The sequence below is a fragment of the Ovis aries genome, chromosome 2 (assembly GCF_016772045.2).
Source record: "Ovis aries strain OAR_USU_Benz2616 breed Rambouillet chromosome 2, ARS-UI_Ramb_v3.0, whole genome shotgun sequence".
In the NCBI taxonomy this organism is placed as follows: Eukaryota; Metazoa; Chordata; class Mammalia; order Artiodactyla; family Bovidae; genus Ovis; species Ovis aries.
Genome location: NC_056055.1, coordinates 244,892,863 through 244,908,296, shown reverse-complemented (window position 1 = coordinate 244,908,296; position 15,434 = coordinate 244,892,863). Strand labels below are relative to the sequence as shown.

At 62.4% G+C, this 15,434-nt stretch overlaps 1 protein-coding gene across 21 annotated transcripts in view; it reads right to left on the bottom strand.

Annotated features, from left to right (window-relative positions):
• Positions 1-4,547: 4,547 nt before the first annotated feature.
• The window catches only part of RAP1GAP (RAP1 GTPase activating protein), a 69,388-nt gene continuing 58,501 nt past the window's right edge, over positions 4,548-15,434 (bottom strand). For 12 of the 21 annotated variants that reach the window (XM_042244630.1, XM_042244633.1, XM_042244625.1 and 9 more), the window contains 9 exons: positions 14,344-14,475; positions 12,437-12,514; positions 11,393-11,502; positions 10,195-10,308; positions 8,073-8,196; positions 6,700-6,802; positions 6,230-6,333; positions 5,908-5,949; positions 4,548-5,539 (listed from right to left, as the gene is read on the bottom strand). In XM_042244630.1, the coding sequence (XP_042100564.1) occupies positions 5,941-5,949; positions 6,230-6,333; positions 6,700-6,802; positions 8,073-8,196; positions 10,195-10,308; positions 11,393-11,502; positions 12,437-12,514; positions 14,344-14,475 (774 nt within the window). In that variant the 3' untranslated portion in view covers positions 4,548-5,539; positions 5,908-5,940. Of the gene's footprint in view, positions 5,540-5,907; positions 5,950-6,229; positions 6,334-6,699; positions 6,803-8,072; positions 8,197-8,869; positions 8,958-10,194; positions 10,309-11,392; positions 11,503-12,436; positions 12,515-14,343; positions 14,476-15,434 lie in introns of those variants that run through there. The other 9 variants (XM_042244634.1, XM_042244621.2, XM_042244617.2 and 6 more) reach the window with 4 other exon arrangements.

Below are 15,434 nucleotides of genomic sequence, written 5' to 3'. Positions count from 1 at the left end.
CCTCCCCAGAAACAAGTGTCCTCAAGTTTCTTGGTCCCAGGAATCCCCCGACTTGTTCAAATGCCCCTCTAAGGAGCACTGAGCAGCCAGCCACCTCTTTGGCCTGCCCTCTGCCTTAGTCCCAGCTAGTCCCTGGAGCCAGAGGTCACCCTCCCCCAGTTCCCACGCCTGACCTGTACCCTTGCCCAGGCTGGACTCTGAGTTTGGGTTGGGGTCTGCGGTGAGAGCGGGGTAGGCAAAAAGCTGGCATCATCTCTCCATGCCTTCTCCCCACTTCCTCCTCCTCCTCTGCAGCTCACTTTGGGGGTCCCCTGGGGTGGGGGCAGTACACCCTCCAGAGGGATCCAAGCAGCTTGGGAGGTCAGTGTTGGAGCCTCTGCTGGCCAGGCACCCTCCCACTTCCGTGGGCATGGGCTGAGAGAATTCTTCACTCATTTGACAAATATTGATGAAGCCCCTACTATGTGCCACGCCCTGGGTAAGGCTCAGGGGCTCAGGAGAGACCCTCCCTTCTGATGTCTGTGGCTCCCCTGAAGAGGTCCACCCACCAAGCTCCCGAGGACTGCCCCCGCCCCTTCGCCCGGAAGACTGAAAGCTGCCTGCGGCCAGGAGTCGTGCCTCCCATATCAGACCGGGGTTTCCCCAGGGTATAGCTACCGCATCCCCGCCAGGCGGGGGCGCCCTCGGTCTCTAAAACTGCCCTTGCTAAAAAAATTTCCCTCTCACTCTTAAAGCCTCCCAGGAGAGGGCTGCCAGACAAAATATAGGATGCCCAGTCAAACTCGAATTTCAGATAAACAAGGGAGGATTTTTAGTCTGCGTCCCAAACATTTCACGACGTATACTTAGACTAAAAAATCCTCCCTTGTTTGTCTGAAATGCAACCTTACCTGGGCTCCGTGGGTTTCTACTTGCTAAATCTGGCAACCTTTCCCGCGGAGTTCATTCCTTCTGCTTGGGCCCGGCCGGGCCGGGCCGGATGGCCCAGGTCATGCCTGGACACAGCCCCTGCCTGCCCGGTGACAGCTCCTGTTGGCTCCCGGGACATCTGTCCTTCCCTCGGCGGGCCCCACCTGCAGCCCCAACTCCCAAGGGGACACCTGCCCCCTACCTGGCACGCACAGTCCAGCCGACAGGCTGTCAGGAAGGCGGCCGGGGCCTCTTGCATGAGGGACCCAGAGAGAGGGGAACAGTCATCGCTGCAGAGACTCCAGCATCAGAGACAGAGAGGCAGAGACCCAGAGAGGAAGGGGAAGAGCGAGGGAGCAGGAGACAGTGAAGATGGCTCAGACAGAGACTGACAGCGAGCTTCCGGTCCAGGGAGCCCAGTGCAGAGACGCGGAGGTCCGGAGAGCCCACTGGGGTCCCCTCAGAGTGGCTCAGGGCAGAGGCTGGGCCCCCGAGCCCCAGTGTGGGGCCAGGGCTCTGGGCCCTGGATGGGCCAGCTTGGGGATGCAGCCTGGGGTCTCTGGCGCCGGCTATCAGGGCTGGGGGTCCTCTGGGCCCCTCTGCCCTCTCTCCCCTCACCCTGCCTCCCAGGGGCCAAACACAGGGACATTCACGGCTTCCCAGAAGGGCCTATTGGGCAGCCAGAGTGGCGTTTAAAATTAGCCTCGCTAACCAGATCTGGTTATTTCAGGAGGCTCCGTCCCTGGCTGTCCCCTCGGCAGGGCGGGACCTCCACATTCCAGGGTCCCTGGTTAAGTACCCCCTGTGGCCTGAACAGCAGAGAACATCCAGGTCGCAGTCCCCTGGCGCTGGGCGGGCCTGGGCCTGCGGCTGGCTCTTTGGCAAAGCTGCCCCAGGGTGAGCCATGGGCGTCCAAGGACACCCCAGCAGCTGGGAGATGGGGGGAGGACCCCTCCTATTGGGCACGGGGTCCAGGCCAGGTCCCTTAGAGGCTATGAGAGCCTCTTCACAGCAACAGGTAGGGCTCTGCCCCCATTTTACAGGTGGGGAGACTGACGCCTGGAGAGACAGGTCCCCACTCTGAGGCAGGGGAGATGAGGCTGCTGGGTCAGCCAGGCACCCACGTCCCTCTGCGGGGGCCTCTAGCCTCCTGGGTCTGGGGCAACCTCTGCCAGGCATTTGCAGCACCACAGTCATCTCAATGCCGAGTTCAGGGCTTCCCGGGGCCTGGCACCCCCCACCCAGGCCCTAATTCCAGCCTCGGGTCCGTGTCCCGGCTCGCCCTGCCTACCTCCGAACCCAGGGCGAGCACAGAGCTGGCGCGGGCACAAGAGAAACAGCACTGGACGCTTTGATCACAGAGGCTGGTTTGGTCCTTGGCCTTCCCCAGCCCCACCCTGGAGCCTGGAAGGGTGGGGTGGGGTGGGGGCCCTGGCTGAAACCCAGCCCAGAAGCCGGTCCTGTCCACCGACGGGGCCGTGGGCACAACCAGGCAGGCCGAGGGGGCCAAAGTGGGTGCTGCTCGCCCAGCTGGGCCCCAGCTTCTGCGCTAGGTCGGCAGTGGGCCAGAGCCGGGCATGGGCACCCAGTAGAGGGGCCCAACGGGACACATCCAGTTCTTTTCTTAAAGGATCATCAAGCCCAGGGAAGCTCTGGAGGCTGGGGTTCAGGGATGCAATTGATCATCGTACATTCCTGACACCGGGCCCCGGGCCAGCCACCTCATGGCCCATGCAGAGAGCTGGCCCCACGGCCTGTGATGTTGGTTATGGAGATGTCCTCATTCGTGGCTAAGTGCAACCCCCTACACAATGCACACACTATTTTTTTGAGCCCACCACATGCTAGGGCTGCACCAAGAACTTTGTGAGGCATCACTTCATTGAATCCTCCCACCTGGGTACCAAAGGCGGGGCTCTTAGCATTCCCAATGAACAGATGAAGACCCTGAGGTCCGTGCGCCCAAACTTACTGAGCTTATAGGACGTAAATAAACTCAGAGCTAAGCTCTTGATCTTGGGGCTGGACTGTGGCTACTGGCCCTTGGTGGGATGGGAGGAGACAGGTCCCAGGGGCCGGGGTGGGGCAGGCAGGTTAGAGAAGAGGGGTTAGGCAGAGGAGGGGAGTGAGGGTTAGCGGGGGACCTGTTGAGTCTAGGGTGGCCCAGGGCCAAACCCGGGTGGATGGAGCTGGGGAGTGAGTCACCACACCTGGGGGCACCCCAGACATCCGAGGGTCACAGCAGGGCCCCATCAGGAAGTCCCTAGGGTGCCTCCAGCATCATCCCTGAGAGGGCATGGGGGCTGATGGTGGTGAGGGCATGAGGCCAAGGCATCGTGAGCCCCCCAGGGACCCACCTCTAAGCCCCAAATCTCCCAACCTGCCCTTCTTCCTACACTCCTATCTCAGAGGAGAACCCCCCCACCTCATTTACCAACACTCGGCTGGACCCCTGAGCGCCTCCAGCTCCTCCCTCAGCCCCTTCCTCCAGACACTCATCTCCCAGCACCTTCCAGACCTCCCCACTGTCTCGGGCACGCTCTGTGTCCTCGGCACCTTGGCAAAGCGCTCCTGGACTGACGCTGCCCGGCTGGCCCCCGCCAGCCAGCCCCTGCTCCCGGTGTCCCATCCTGCAGGACTTCCGCACCGACCCTGGCATAAAGCCTTAGTCCCTCGCCCAGCGTCCAAGGCCATGCGGCCTCTGGTCTGCTCCCTGCCTGCTCCCTGCCCCCTCCACCATCACCATCGCCTCCCCTTCTCAGCTGCAAGCAGCACTCTCTGGCCTCCCTTTGCACCTGTGGCTTCCTCCCCAAGGACACTATGCTAAACCCTTCCGGGGGTGCTCAGGCACCACGGCATCTTCCCCATTCCCTCTTCAGCCAGGCTGGACCCCGGGGCTCCTCCCACGTCTCCCCCACTCCACCCTCTCCCAGGCCCTCATCCCCCCTTTATCACCCCGTGAGCTCCTTCCGGCAGCCGGACAGGTTCAGCGCCGGCTGCCCGCCCCCGTCAGTGCAGGTAAGCGATCCCGTGGCGCCCCCTGGTGGCCACACAGGAGACACACGTGAACTTCACCCACCGGGCGCCCGACGCTGTCCTGGGTGCCCCAGCTGCACCCGCTCAAGGATTCCTCAGGACGGACCCCTGGGAGAAGTGCTGCCGCTCCATGTTACAGGAGTGGAGACAGACTGAGTGAAACTTCCTAGTTTCTCAGCACCCCCAGCCAGCAGCAGGACTCCAGTGGTGGGCATGAGTTTGAGCCGGCTCCGGGAGCTGGTGATGGACAGGGGGGCCTGGCCTGCTGCAGCCCATGGGGTGCAGAGAGGCGGACACGACTGAGCGCCTGAACTGAACTGACTTCAGAGCCATGTTCCCCCTGCTGGGGAGAGGGAACAAGGTGGGAAAAGGGCAAAGCTAGGGGAGGAAAGCCACAGCTGGTGGGCAAAGAGCTCATCACTTGGCCTTGGAGGTGTCTGCAGACCCAGGAGCTCTGATTTGGTGGGGATGGCAGGGTGGGGAGATTGGGGGGGTTGGGATGTGAACAGGCTCTTGGTCTTGACCACAGCACCACTAAGATCTGTCTGGGGTTGATCTGAGGCGGGGGGAGAGGGTCACATGAAGCCAGGTCCAACTCAGGGTACAATAGTGATAAATAGAATTTATTTATTACAACTGTTACCGACACACACACGCGGCCATGGGGGCTTCTGAGACAGGTGTTGGGGCCGGAAGGCTGCCCCTCGGTGTGGTGCCTAAAAAGTGTGGACAGACACACACGACGATGTGGACTCACGGCAGCTGTGCCTGCCTGCCCGCTCCGTGCCGGGTGGGGGTGGTGCAAAGGTGAGCCAGCTGAAGGCCCCTCGGCCTGGAGCGCCAGGGGCCGGAGATGCCGGGGGTCGAGCCGGAGGCTGGCGGGAGAGCCAGGTAGGTCCCCCGACGCCCATAAGGGGGTCACTCATCTGTCATGTAGAGGCGGCAGGCAGGGCCTTGGCAGGTCTAGGAGGTGCCGTGGCCACAGCCAGCCCCCTGTCCCTCAGCCGACCTGGGGCCCCAGGAACCCCAAGAAGCAGGAGAGGGTGACAGGAAGCCCCCGGGATCCTCCACTCTGGGGCAGGTGCGCAGAATCCCACTCTTCAGCGACCTCTGAAATGACCTCGTCCATTTAGAGCAGAGACACTCAGAGAGGGAGTGTGATGGGCCTAGAATCGCAGAGCGGATCCCGAACCACAAGCTAGGACTCAGGACCCCAGCCCAGGGCTCCTCCTACCCACCGCCTCCATGGCAGGCTCTGTGTGCACTGAAATGCCTCAGTTCTCCTTTCCAGCTCACTCCCTCGAATCCAGAGGGGCACCCAGGGGTGATGGATGAGCCAGGCCTGGAGTCCCGTTCCAACTGACCTCTCCCTGCCCCAGCCAGCCTCCCAGCCCAGGGGGTGGGGACGGTGCCAGCAGCTTCCCCGCTCCCAGGGCTGGCCAGCTCCGCCCTGCAGAGACAGCCCGGATGTGGGCCAGGAGGAGGGCTGGGCAGGCGAGGGGCGGCCCCCAGGCTGGTGCTGGCCTCGGGGGGCAGAGGTCCCGTCCGCCCGGATCTGCCGGAGCACCCTCGCCTCGTGCTTCTGCACCCTCGTCTGCAGGGTAAAGGGAGACGGACGTGCCATGAAATGGGGAGCCAGATGTGGAGGGGTCCCGCCCTCGGGACCAACGGGGAACCCCCGAGACCCCTCCCTCCCAACGATTCCCAAATCCCTTTCAGGCTCTCATCAAATTCTCCCAGCAACTCATGGGCAGAGGTGAGGCAGAATTTATTGGCCCCACTGTACAGATAAGGAAACTGAGGCCCAGGGTCACCTAGCAAACTTAAGTGGCCGAGGATTCAATCCTAGATACGTAACTCTCATCCCGCAGAGGCGATGGAGAAAGAGAAGCCAGCCCAGCCCTGCCTTCCTCTGCCCTTTCCCCCCTCCCGACCAAACAGGAGCTGAGGGCTGGGACTGACCTGCTCAGGGTCACCTTCAGAGTGACAGTGTGGCTAACAGCCCTGCGGTCAGAACAGCGGCAATATAGGCACCAGGACAGGGGACGGTGGGAGACACAGGCGAGCAGAAGTCAGCAGTTGTGCCCAGGCTGGACAAGCCCAACCCCTCCAGGCTTGAGTGGGGGGGCGCGTCTTGGTCCAGCGCCATCCCTGGGGACCCCTGGCCACTTGAGGCCTCTCCCCAACAGCTGATCCCCCTCCCGGGGACAGGGGTGCCCCCCACAGGGCCAGCGTCCAGGCCATCCGTCCCAGCCCCACCCAGGCCCCTGGCAGCTGCGTGTACCAGCTGGGGCGTGTGCTGTTCAGATGCTTCCAGCTGGATCTTGATCTCGGGACACGCAGGGTCCCCCAACTTGCCGGTGTCGGGCTGGGGTGACCGAGAGGGGCCTGGGGAGGGAGGCAGGAGGGAGCCACCTCACTGGCCGCGGGGAGGCACCAGGGAGACGGGGGGCATGGATGGGCGGTCGGCACCAGTGTCCCCCAACCCCAGCAAGCCCCTCCCTCGGGGACTCCCACCCTTAACTCCCATCTTTACCCCCTTTAAAGCCCCATCAACCTCCAAAGCCCTGCTAGAAGCCACCAACTACCATAATAGGTAGGATAAGGGCCAGCCCACGGAGCCCACGTCAGCGGCAGGCCCATCACACACCTACCACCTGGGGCCTGAAAACGGGTCTTGGCCCTCCGTGCCCAGCCCTGGCCCCCGGCCATCACAGGGGGGGCCATGCCCATGGGGGCCGGTCCTGCTGGTACCTGGGGAGCTGCCTCCACTCGTGGTGCTGATGCTGTCTTCCAGCCACGTGCTGTAGATGAAGGAGTCCCGCTTGTGGGGTGTCCCTGAGGAGGAAACACTCTCCTGGGGACGGGGGAAGAAAGAAGGAGGGAGGCTAAGTCCTTGCCCACAGCACTGGCTGGCTCCCCCCTCCCCTCCTCACCTCCTCCTCTGCTATGATCCACAACCTCCGGCCCGACCCAGGCCCCTCTGCAAAGAGGGTGAGGGCCCAGCCACATCTGCCCCAGGGGACCCCAGGAGGGCAGAGAAGGAACAGAAGCGGACACAGACACACACACACACACACTTCCACTCATGCCTGCGTTCAAACACTGAGGCTCTCGTAAGCCAAGCCCCCGAGAGAACTCGAGTAGGGTCTGGCCCTCCAAGAGCTCCAAGTTAAGAGGAGAGACAGGCTGGGAAGAGACTAGCACAGTTCTAGATCCCAGGCTCCACAGGGTGGGGGCTCGGTGGTCTGCACGCTCAGCATCTGACACGGAGCCTGGCAGGGAACTGAAGGGTTGTCGAAAGAAGTGTGATGGAGCGTGCCAAGGACACAGCCCAGGGTCCGTGAGAGTGTGCTGCTGCTGCTGCTGCTGCTGAGTCGCTTCCGTCGTGTCCGACTCTGGGCAACCCTGTAGACGGCAGCCCGCCAGGCTTCCCCGTCCCTGGGATTCTCCAGGCAAAAACACTGGAGTGGGTTGCCATTTCCTTCTCCAATGCATCAAAGTGAAAAGTGAAAGTGAAGTTGCTTAGTCATGTCCGACTCTTAGCGACCCCATGGACTGCAGCCTACCAGGCTCCTCCATCCATGGGATTGGCCAGGCAAAAGTACTGGAGTGGGGTGCCATTGTCTTCTCCAGTGAGACTGTACAAGAGGCTCCTAACCTACCCTGGGACTGCAAAGTCAGGCTTTCCGGAGGAGATGCTGTGAGGCTGAGCTGAGAAGGAAGAACAGAGCCAGTCGGACAAAGGGGGAAGGAGGGAGCAGGCAGTGTTCCGGACAGTGGAGAGGGCATGTGCAAAGGCCCAGGGGTAGAGCAGCAGGCCTGACTAGTTCAGGGGACCGGCTGGAGGAGGAGGGCAGACTGGCCGAAGGGATAAGAGATGGGGCTGGGGAGGGAGGGGCTGGACCTTCAGTGGCCTCACAGGTGGGGCTGCATGGGGAACTGGGGAGCCACGGGAGGCTTCAGAGTGAGGGAAGGTCAGTCTGCACTACTCCTCTGGGCTGGGTCTCCTGATCACAACTCAGCCACAGCCGGGCTCACGCTTCACCCCGGAGCATCATCTCCAGGGATAAGACAACACCCCTTTCACGCTGCCGTGGGGCACCTCTCCTTCCTGGGCCTCTCACCAGGCCTGTGTCATCCGCATCCACGCCCTCTGCTTCCTCCACGACGCTGGCGAAGCTGCTGGCGCTGGACGAGGAGCGGGAGAAATCCTTCAGCACTTCCGCTCTCTGGGCCACTGTCTCCGCTCTGCCACGGAACACGTCCCATCAGCCAGCATCCGCGCTGGGCACCTCCTGAGCCGACACCCCCGGTCCCTGCCCTCCCCGCCCAGGCAGGCCCAGCCTGCAGCCAGCCAAGCTCCTCCGTGGCCCCTTATAGCTCCCGGGGCCCCTGAGCCTCCCCGATGCCACCGTCCTTCCTAACACAGAGATCCTGTTGGGCCCCAGTCCTGCTCCTCCCCACTGCCCCTGATGAAGCCCAGCTCTCTCGGCTGTATGTTCAGTCGGAACTATTTATACACCATCGGTTAATGGTTACACCATCGGCACCATTGGCGAGTGCAGAATGACTCTGTGCCAGGCACTGATCTAAGTGTGTTGACCCCAGCTATTTCATTGCTATCATTGTCAGACCCATGTCACAAATGAGCAGGCACCCAGGCACAGAGAGGGTGGGCACCCAGCCCGAGGTCACCCAGCCCGAGGTGGGAGAGCAGGTGGGACCCAGGCCTTCCACCTCCACAGTCTCCTCCCTTAACTCTCTCCCACTTTCATTCCACGTCCAAGGGGTTTTCTCCCCACGATCACCACTGTATCACATTGATTATTCCAATGTCACCAATGCAGCCGGAGGAGCTCCCGTAACACTGCACAGGAGTTCCTGCCTTCTAGCTTCTGCTCAGAGAGAAACATCTACCCACTTGTTCCTTCCTCCCCCCTTTCTGGAGGAAAATCCACTGCGGGCCAATCTGTGTCTGCTGCCTGGAGTCCCACGCCTTCCCTCACGTCCTAAAAAGTAAATTCACTTTTCAAACACCAGTCCGGGGGAGACACCTCCTCAAAGAGGCCCTCCCTGATTCCTCCTCGCGGGGGCGGGGGTGGGGGCCCCACTCCTGGGCCTATCCTCACGCGGTGACCACGGTCAGCTCCTGAAAGCATCACTCCTCTCAACAAAATCCTCCACAGCCTCCTTGCTACACTTAGGATAAAAACCAAAGTTCTCAGGCTTCCCTGGGGGCTCCGTGGGAAAAGATCCGCCTGCCAATGCAGAGAAGATACAGGTTTGATCCCTGATCCGGGAAGATCCCACGTGCTGTCGCCAAACTAAGCCTGAGCACCACGAGCCGCAACCACTGAGCCCGAGCGCCCTAAACACCGAGCCCACGTGCCCTGGACACCCAGCCCGCGCTCCCCGGACACCCAGCCCGAGGGCCCCGGACACCGAGCCTGTGTGCCAGAAGTACTAAAGCCCCGACGGCCCAGGCTCCATGACGACGAGAAGCCTGCGCCCCACAGCTGGAGAGCAGCCCCATTCTTCACAACTACAGAAAAGCCCGCGCAGCAGTGAAGACCCAGCACAGCCAAAAATAAATAAAATTTTTTTAAAATTAAAAGTTCTCACATAGCCCTCAAAGCCATGACCCAGCCCCTGCCCAGCTCTTCAGCTTCCTCCCATCCACTGTCAATGACCACGCGGGCCCAGCCTCACTCAGCTCCAACACCACCACCCTTCTGCCAAGCCTTCAAGCATGCCTCAGGGCCTTTGCACTTGCTGTGCTTCTTATCTGGAACCCTCGTCCCTCTGTCCTGCCACCATCAGTCCGTCCTAACAGGACCAACTCCACTCTCAGCTCTCAATTCCAACCTCACCCCTCAGGAGACGTCTTCCCTGAGCCCCCAGATAACCTCCTTCCCCCACCCAGCCATTCTTCATTGCAACCTCTGCTTTATTTCCCTTCTGTCATCGCTACCTGGAAGTAGCTTACTAGATTCTGTTACTCTGCACTGTCAGCTCTGCAAGGCAGGCTCTGTATGTCCAGCTGACTGTGGTCTTGCAGAGTGTGGCATGCACAAAGCGCTCAGCGGGTGTGTGTCAGAGGAGGACCCAGGAGAGTGCCCAGGCCCCCCTGCTGCCCTGGGGTGGCCGTGTCCACGTTCCTGGGCAGCCCCGGGCCCAGACAGCGGAGGAGAAAGAATGGGCGCGCCACACCCAAGCCCCCCGGCTCAGCATGCCCCGAGCCCCAACCTGTTTTTGGTCGTGGGCATCTCTGGGGAGCTCTGAGTGGATGAGTTCTCCGACTTGGGCTCCTGGGAGACGTGCCCGCTGTCTGGGGTCTTCTGGCCGGCCGGGGGGCTCTCCCTACAGGGCACATGGGGGCAGAGGGGGGATTCAGCACCAGGCCTGGCCTCAAGGGTAGAAGGAGCCCCAGGTGGGGAGAGGAGGTCCCGGGCGCTCCTACCTCATACCCATACCCCGCATCCTCAGGGGCCAGCCCCAGAGCGGTCCCCGTGGCCCCTGGGCTGACCAGGGGGGAGCAGGCACCGCAGGAGTGCCTACACAGAACATCCTTGGGAATTCCCTGGTGGTCCAGGGTTTAGGCCTTGGTACTTTCAGTGCCACAGACTCAGGTTCAATCCCTGATCTCAGAACTAAGATCCCACACGCCACACAGAGAGGCACCCCGCAAAAAAAAGAGAGAGGGCATCCACCACGGATGGGGGTATAAGTGTCCCCCGTTACGGATAAGTAGACCGGAGTTCAGAGATGGGAAGAGACCTGCCCAGGACACGCAGCCAGGACGTGGCAAAGCCAAGAAGTGAACCCTGGATTCATGGGATTCTGGGTTCTCCTGCCTGTGAAGGGAGGGCCAGCTCACTCCTGAGACCTCAGCCTTCTCCCTGAGCCTGTGCCCGGCTTCGCACGCATGGCACGCATCCCCACAGCCAGCCCCATGCTGCTGGTTGTGTCCTTATCCCTGTTTTTTATTTTTTTTCAGATTAGGACAATGAGGCTCAGAGAGGTTCAGTGACTTTCCCGAGATCACACAGCCGCAGCGTGGTGAAGACCGGATTCACAACCCTCTGCTTCCCTGAGGGCTCCCCGCTTCTCAGGTGGTGGGTGCTGTCCACACCCCGCCCACGCTGATGTACTTACAGAGCTCCGCAGACCCCAGCTCTGCCCCTCACCAGCTGCGAGACCCGGGCCAGGCTCCCGGGACCAGCAGAGCCGGGACTGGGTGGTGGCAGCTCGCTGAGATGACGAGCCGGTGCACAGCAGATCCTCGAGGGTGCGGGTGTCACCAGTGGGGACAGAAGGGGAGAAGCTGGGAGCTCCGTTGTCTGCTTCCCTTCACCGCTGAATGGGGGTCAGCGCAGGGGTGCAGGGTGGGGAGAAGGACCCAGAGGAGACGCAGGACACCATCCCGCCCCGCTGCTCCACCCACCTCTTCTCCTGCACCTCCTGGATGTTCTCGATGCCGATAGCGCTGCTGCGGCGAGAGCCAAACGGACCTGATTTCTTCCTCGTGGGGCTCTTGCCAGGGACAATCAGTGACTGTGGGGAGAGGCCCAAGTTCAGTGCTCACCTGCTCCCGGAGCTCCAGGGACCCCCCACCCCACCCCACAGGCCACCCTGGGGCCCTGCTGCCCAGGCCCCGAAGCAGAGGGCTGTCCATCGCCCAAGAGAGCCAACCTAGTTTGCAGATAAAGGAAAACAGGCCCAGAGATGACAAAGGGGCCCCCTAAGGTCACATAGCAGCTCTGGACCCAGGATCTTAGGAAAAGGCGGCAGAGGCCTGAGCGGGGGGTTGGACAGCCGCTCTGGGCTGGGGTGGGGAGGGAGGCCAGCTCCTCAGAGCAGCAGCCCCCCGGGCATTACGGGACCTACAGTGGAGGGCAGCGGGGAGAAAGCAGGCGCAGCCACCCAGGCACTGCCCCACTCCAGCCCTGCGGGGGAGGCTCTAGCTCAGCAGGTGAAAGACGCCCGCTTAAGTTCCCACACACACTACTGCGGGTCATCCCAGGTGCCAGAAGCAGGCCCCCATCCCCGCTGGCTTCTCTGGGGCAGGCAGGCAGGATGGGGGTCCCCAGGGAGGGACGGAGGGGCAGGAGCCCCCAGGCCAGTTCATAGTCGGGACCGGGAAGGGGGGCAGAGGAGGGCAAGGCGCTCCATGCAGGCCCGGCGATATTGGGGGACGTGCAGCTGGGTGTGGGGTCTTCAGGTGCCAGATCCCGGCGGGGTCTGGGCCTGAGTCCCAGGGGCCAGGGCAGGGCCAGAGCCCCTGGTGGGGGTGGGGGCCCTGGCTCTGGCAGAGTCACCAGGCCCCAAAGCCGGTTGCTGAGTGTCCCGCCTGGCCCTCGGGCCTGTTCCGGGGGTTGGGGGGTCGGGGGTCGGGGGCAACGTCCCCAATATGGCCTCCGTCCTGAGAGCGAGCAGAGAACAGCGCGTGCAGACAGCCTCCAGAGCCGGCGGCCCCGCGGACGACAACCTCTTCCACGGTTCCTATGCCTATGGCACTGCCTCGGCGTCCGAATCTACTGGCACTTTTCCCGGGAATAAGCAATGACTGGCAAGCGGCAGAGGGCAGGGGCAGAGAGAGACAGAGAGTCAGAGAGACAGGGACGGCAGGACAGGGAGATAGCGAAGTGAGACAAGGAGAGGAGGGACAGACAGACAGACAGATGAGGACAGAGAAGAAGAATTGGCCAGGGGGTTCAGAGAGACAAGGCCAGGGAAGGAAGCAGAGAAGAGGTGACGGAGACACAGAGAAGAGAGGTGAGAGGTGGACAGACAGTCACACGAGAAGGGGCGCAGGGCGAAACACAGACAGAGACGGCCCCGGGGGTGAGACAGACAAGAAGAGACGGAGAGGGGAGGCACAGAGGGAAAGCAGGGGGAGACGGTGCGAAGCGGAGGAGAGGGCGAAAGGAAGGTGCAAGAGGGGAGGATGCACGGTGCAGGCAAGTGGGGGCGGCGGGAGGAGGGGAGAGGAGAGAAAGGGAAGGAAAAGGAGGCCACGTGAAGAGAGGGGAGAGTTGTGCAAAGACAAAAACAGAAATGGGTCTGGTTACTGCCGTGGCGGGCGCCACTGGCCTGGCCCTGCCCCCGGGGCCCCCTCTGCAGCCACCCGCGGGAGGCTGGGCCGGCTGCGGGGAGGAAGACAGTGGCCGGGGCATCGGGCTTGGAGGAGGGTGGGCTGCGGCTCCCGTGGCGGTGGGCTTGGTGACGGCTGGGAAACAGAAGACTCGCCTTGCTCCCCTGGCCAGGCCAGACCCCGGGGCCGGGGTGGGGGCGGGGGGGTCCCTCCTGCCACAGGACACAGCCTCACAGCACTGAGCACAGGGCTTGCTTGGCATGCAGCTGACAGTCAATAAATGATGGATGGGAGGATGGATGGATGGATGGATGGAAGGATGGGTGATAGAAGGAAAGACGGACGGGGAGGGGACAGCAAAGCAGCAGGTGCAGAGCTCGGGGTTGCCCACTGGGCAGTGGAAAGCGGACAGGCCCATCGCGGAAGGCCTTTTTCATCCTGTGCCCAGCACACCCTCTGTGTGTTAGTGGCAGCGTCCCACAGAGCCTGGCAGACAGGAAGTAATCACTCAGGAGAGGTTCACACAGAAGCCCAGGTCCTGACACACAGTAGGCAGCCGCAACCACAAAGGCTCTGTGAGCACACAGCGGGCGCTCACACAGCTCACTTCCCCGATATGTAACGGGCATTCACTGATACCCAGGGCTTATCACAGCAGGCCGTTTCCTGATACACAGTAGGTTCTCATACAGCAGCTCAGGGGCTGGGCACACGGCAGACACTTGCAGAGGCAGGTCCACACAGGAGCCCAGGGTCTGACACACAACAGGGGCTCGCAGACACGCAGGGCGGGGCCCCCAGGAGATGCTCACATGGTGCAAGTCCACACAGCAACCGGGACCCCATACACAGCGCGCACGGCAGCCCAGGTCTGGACACACAGTGGTGCCCAGCAGCATCTCAGAGCCAGACACACAGCAGATGCTCACGCAGAGACCCAGGTCCAACACACAGTGCGCGCCCACAGCCTGACACACAGTAGGTATTCCCAGAAACTCAAGGCTTGGCCAGAGGTGTCCCACAGCAGCCCCACTCCCAGCGTACGACAAGACAGGAGGTGTTCCCTAAGGAGCGTGATAGAGGGCTGACACGCTGCAGAAAGCCTGGGCTGAATAAGGGGCCCGGAGGAAGGCGGGGTGGGGGGGGGGGCGCCAAGGGGCTGGAGAGGGGGCTGCAGGGTCTCAGGGTCACAGCCCAGGCGCCTGACCCCCTGGACAGCAGAGGTGAGACCTAGCCTAGAGTCTGGGATGGGCCCTGGGTCAGGAGGGCTGGGGGCAGGGCGGGCAGGGGAGGGCACTCACTATCCCAGCTGTCTTGGCCAGGTCGGGATTGTTGGGCGTGAAGCTCCCGCTGTGGCTGGTGGACACGGTGTGGGGCTTCTTGTTGCTCAGCCCCATGGCGTCCATGGACTGGCTGCGGCTCCGGATGACCCGCTGCGAAGGTTGGGCAGGGATTTCGTAAGGCCTCCCTCCCTTGGGGAAACCTGGGAGCCACCCACCGATGCCACCCTAGCTGACCCCGGTAAGTCCCTTCCCGCGAGTCCACACAGGAGTCAGCTCCACCCGTGCAGAGGGCTATGTATGTCCCGGCTCTGCCACTAGCTTGCTGGGTGACCTCAGGCAAACCACTCCACCGCTGAGCCTTGGAGCCTCACAACCTGTCGTGCGGTTGTTGTAAGGACCACAGGAGATGCAGAGTTGTGACCCAAAGCGTGCCAGAGAATGCCCCAGAAACGCCAGTTTCCCGCTTTTAAGGGTCTCTTAGAGCCTGCTTCCTGCTTTCCTCCCTCCCTCCCCTCCTTGCCGTTTTCAGACAACCTGCCCAGAAAGTTCAAGTCAGGCCGGGGTTCTCTACCTCTGCTCTCACTCAGTCCGCCCCAGGAGGCAGGCACTGCCACCAGGCCCATTCTCCACGTGATAAAACCAGAGGTGGGTCTGGCACCCAGATGCCAAACCCAAGGCCTAGGCTGTGGGCTCTGCTGCCTGAGAAAGGCTGTGACTTAATCCAGTGCCCACCAGATGCGGGTCCCCTGGAGCCCTCCCTCAGAGAAGACAGCCCAGGCCCACGTCCACCCCACCCACTCGCTGTCTGCTCCTCGCAAAGGTAGGGTTCTCCTCAAGCGTCTTTCTCAAAGGCGGTCAGTTCGCCTCGGCCCAGGGCAGCACTTGAGCGGCTTGGGCTAATCCTCTTATGCAAACCCACGTCTCCAGCTCTGTGGCCTGCCCTGGGGTAAAGGTGAGGCCCCGCCAGCCTGGCCGGGCACCTGGAGGATGAGCAGTCCTCCTCCTGTGGGTGAAGGCAAAGGGGTCACTGCCTGGGGACCTGCAGCCGGGGTGGGGGGTGGGGTCCAGGCCATGCGGTGGGGTGGGGTGGGGTGGGGTAGGGAACTTGC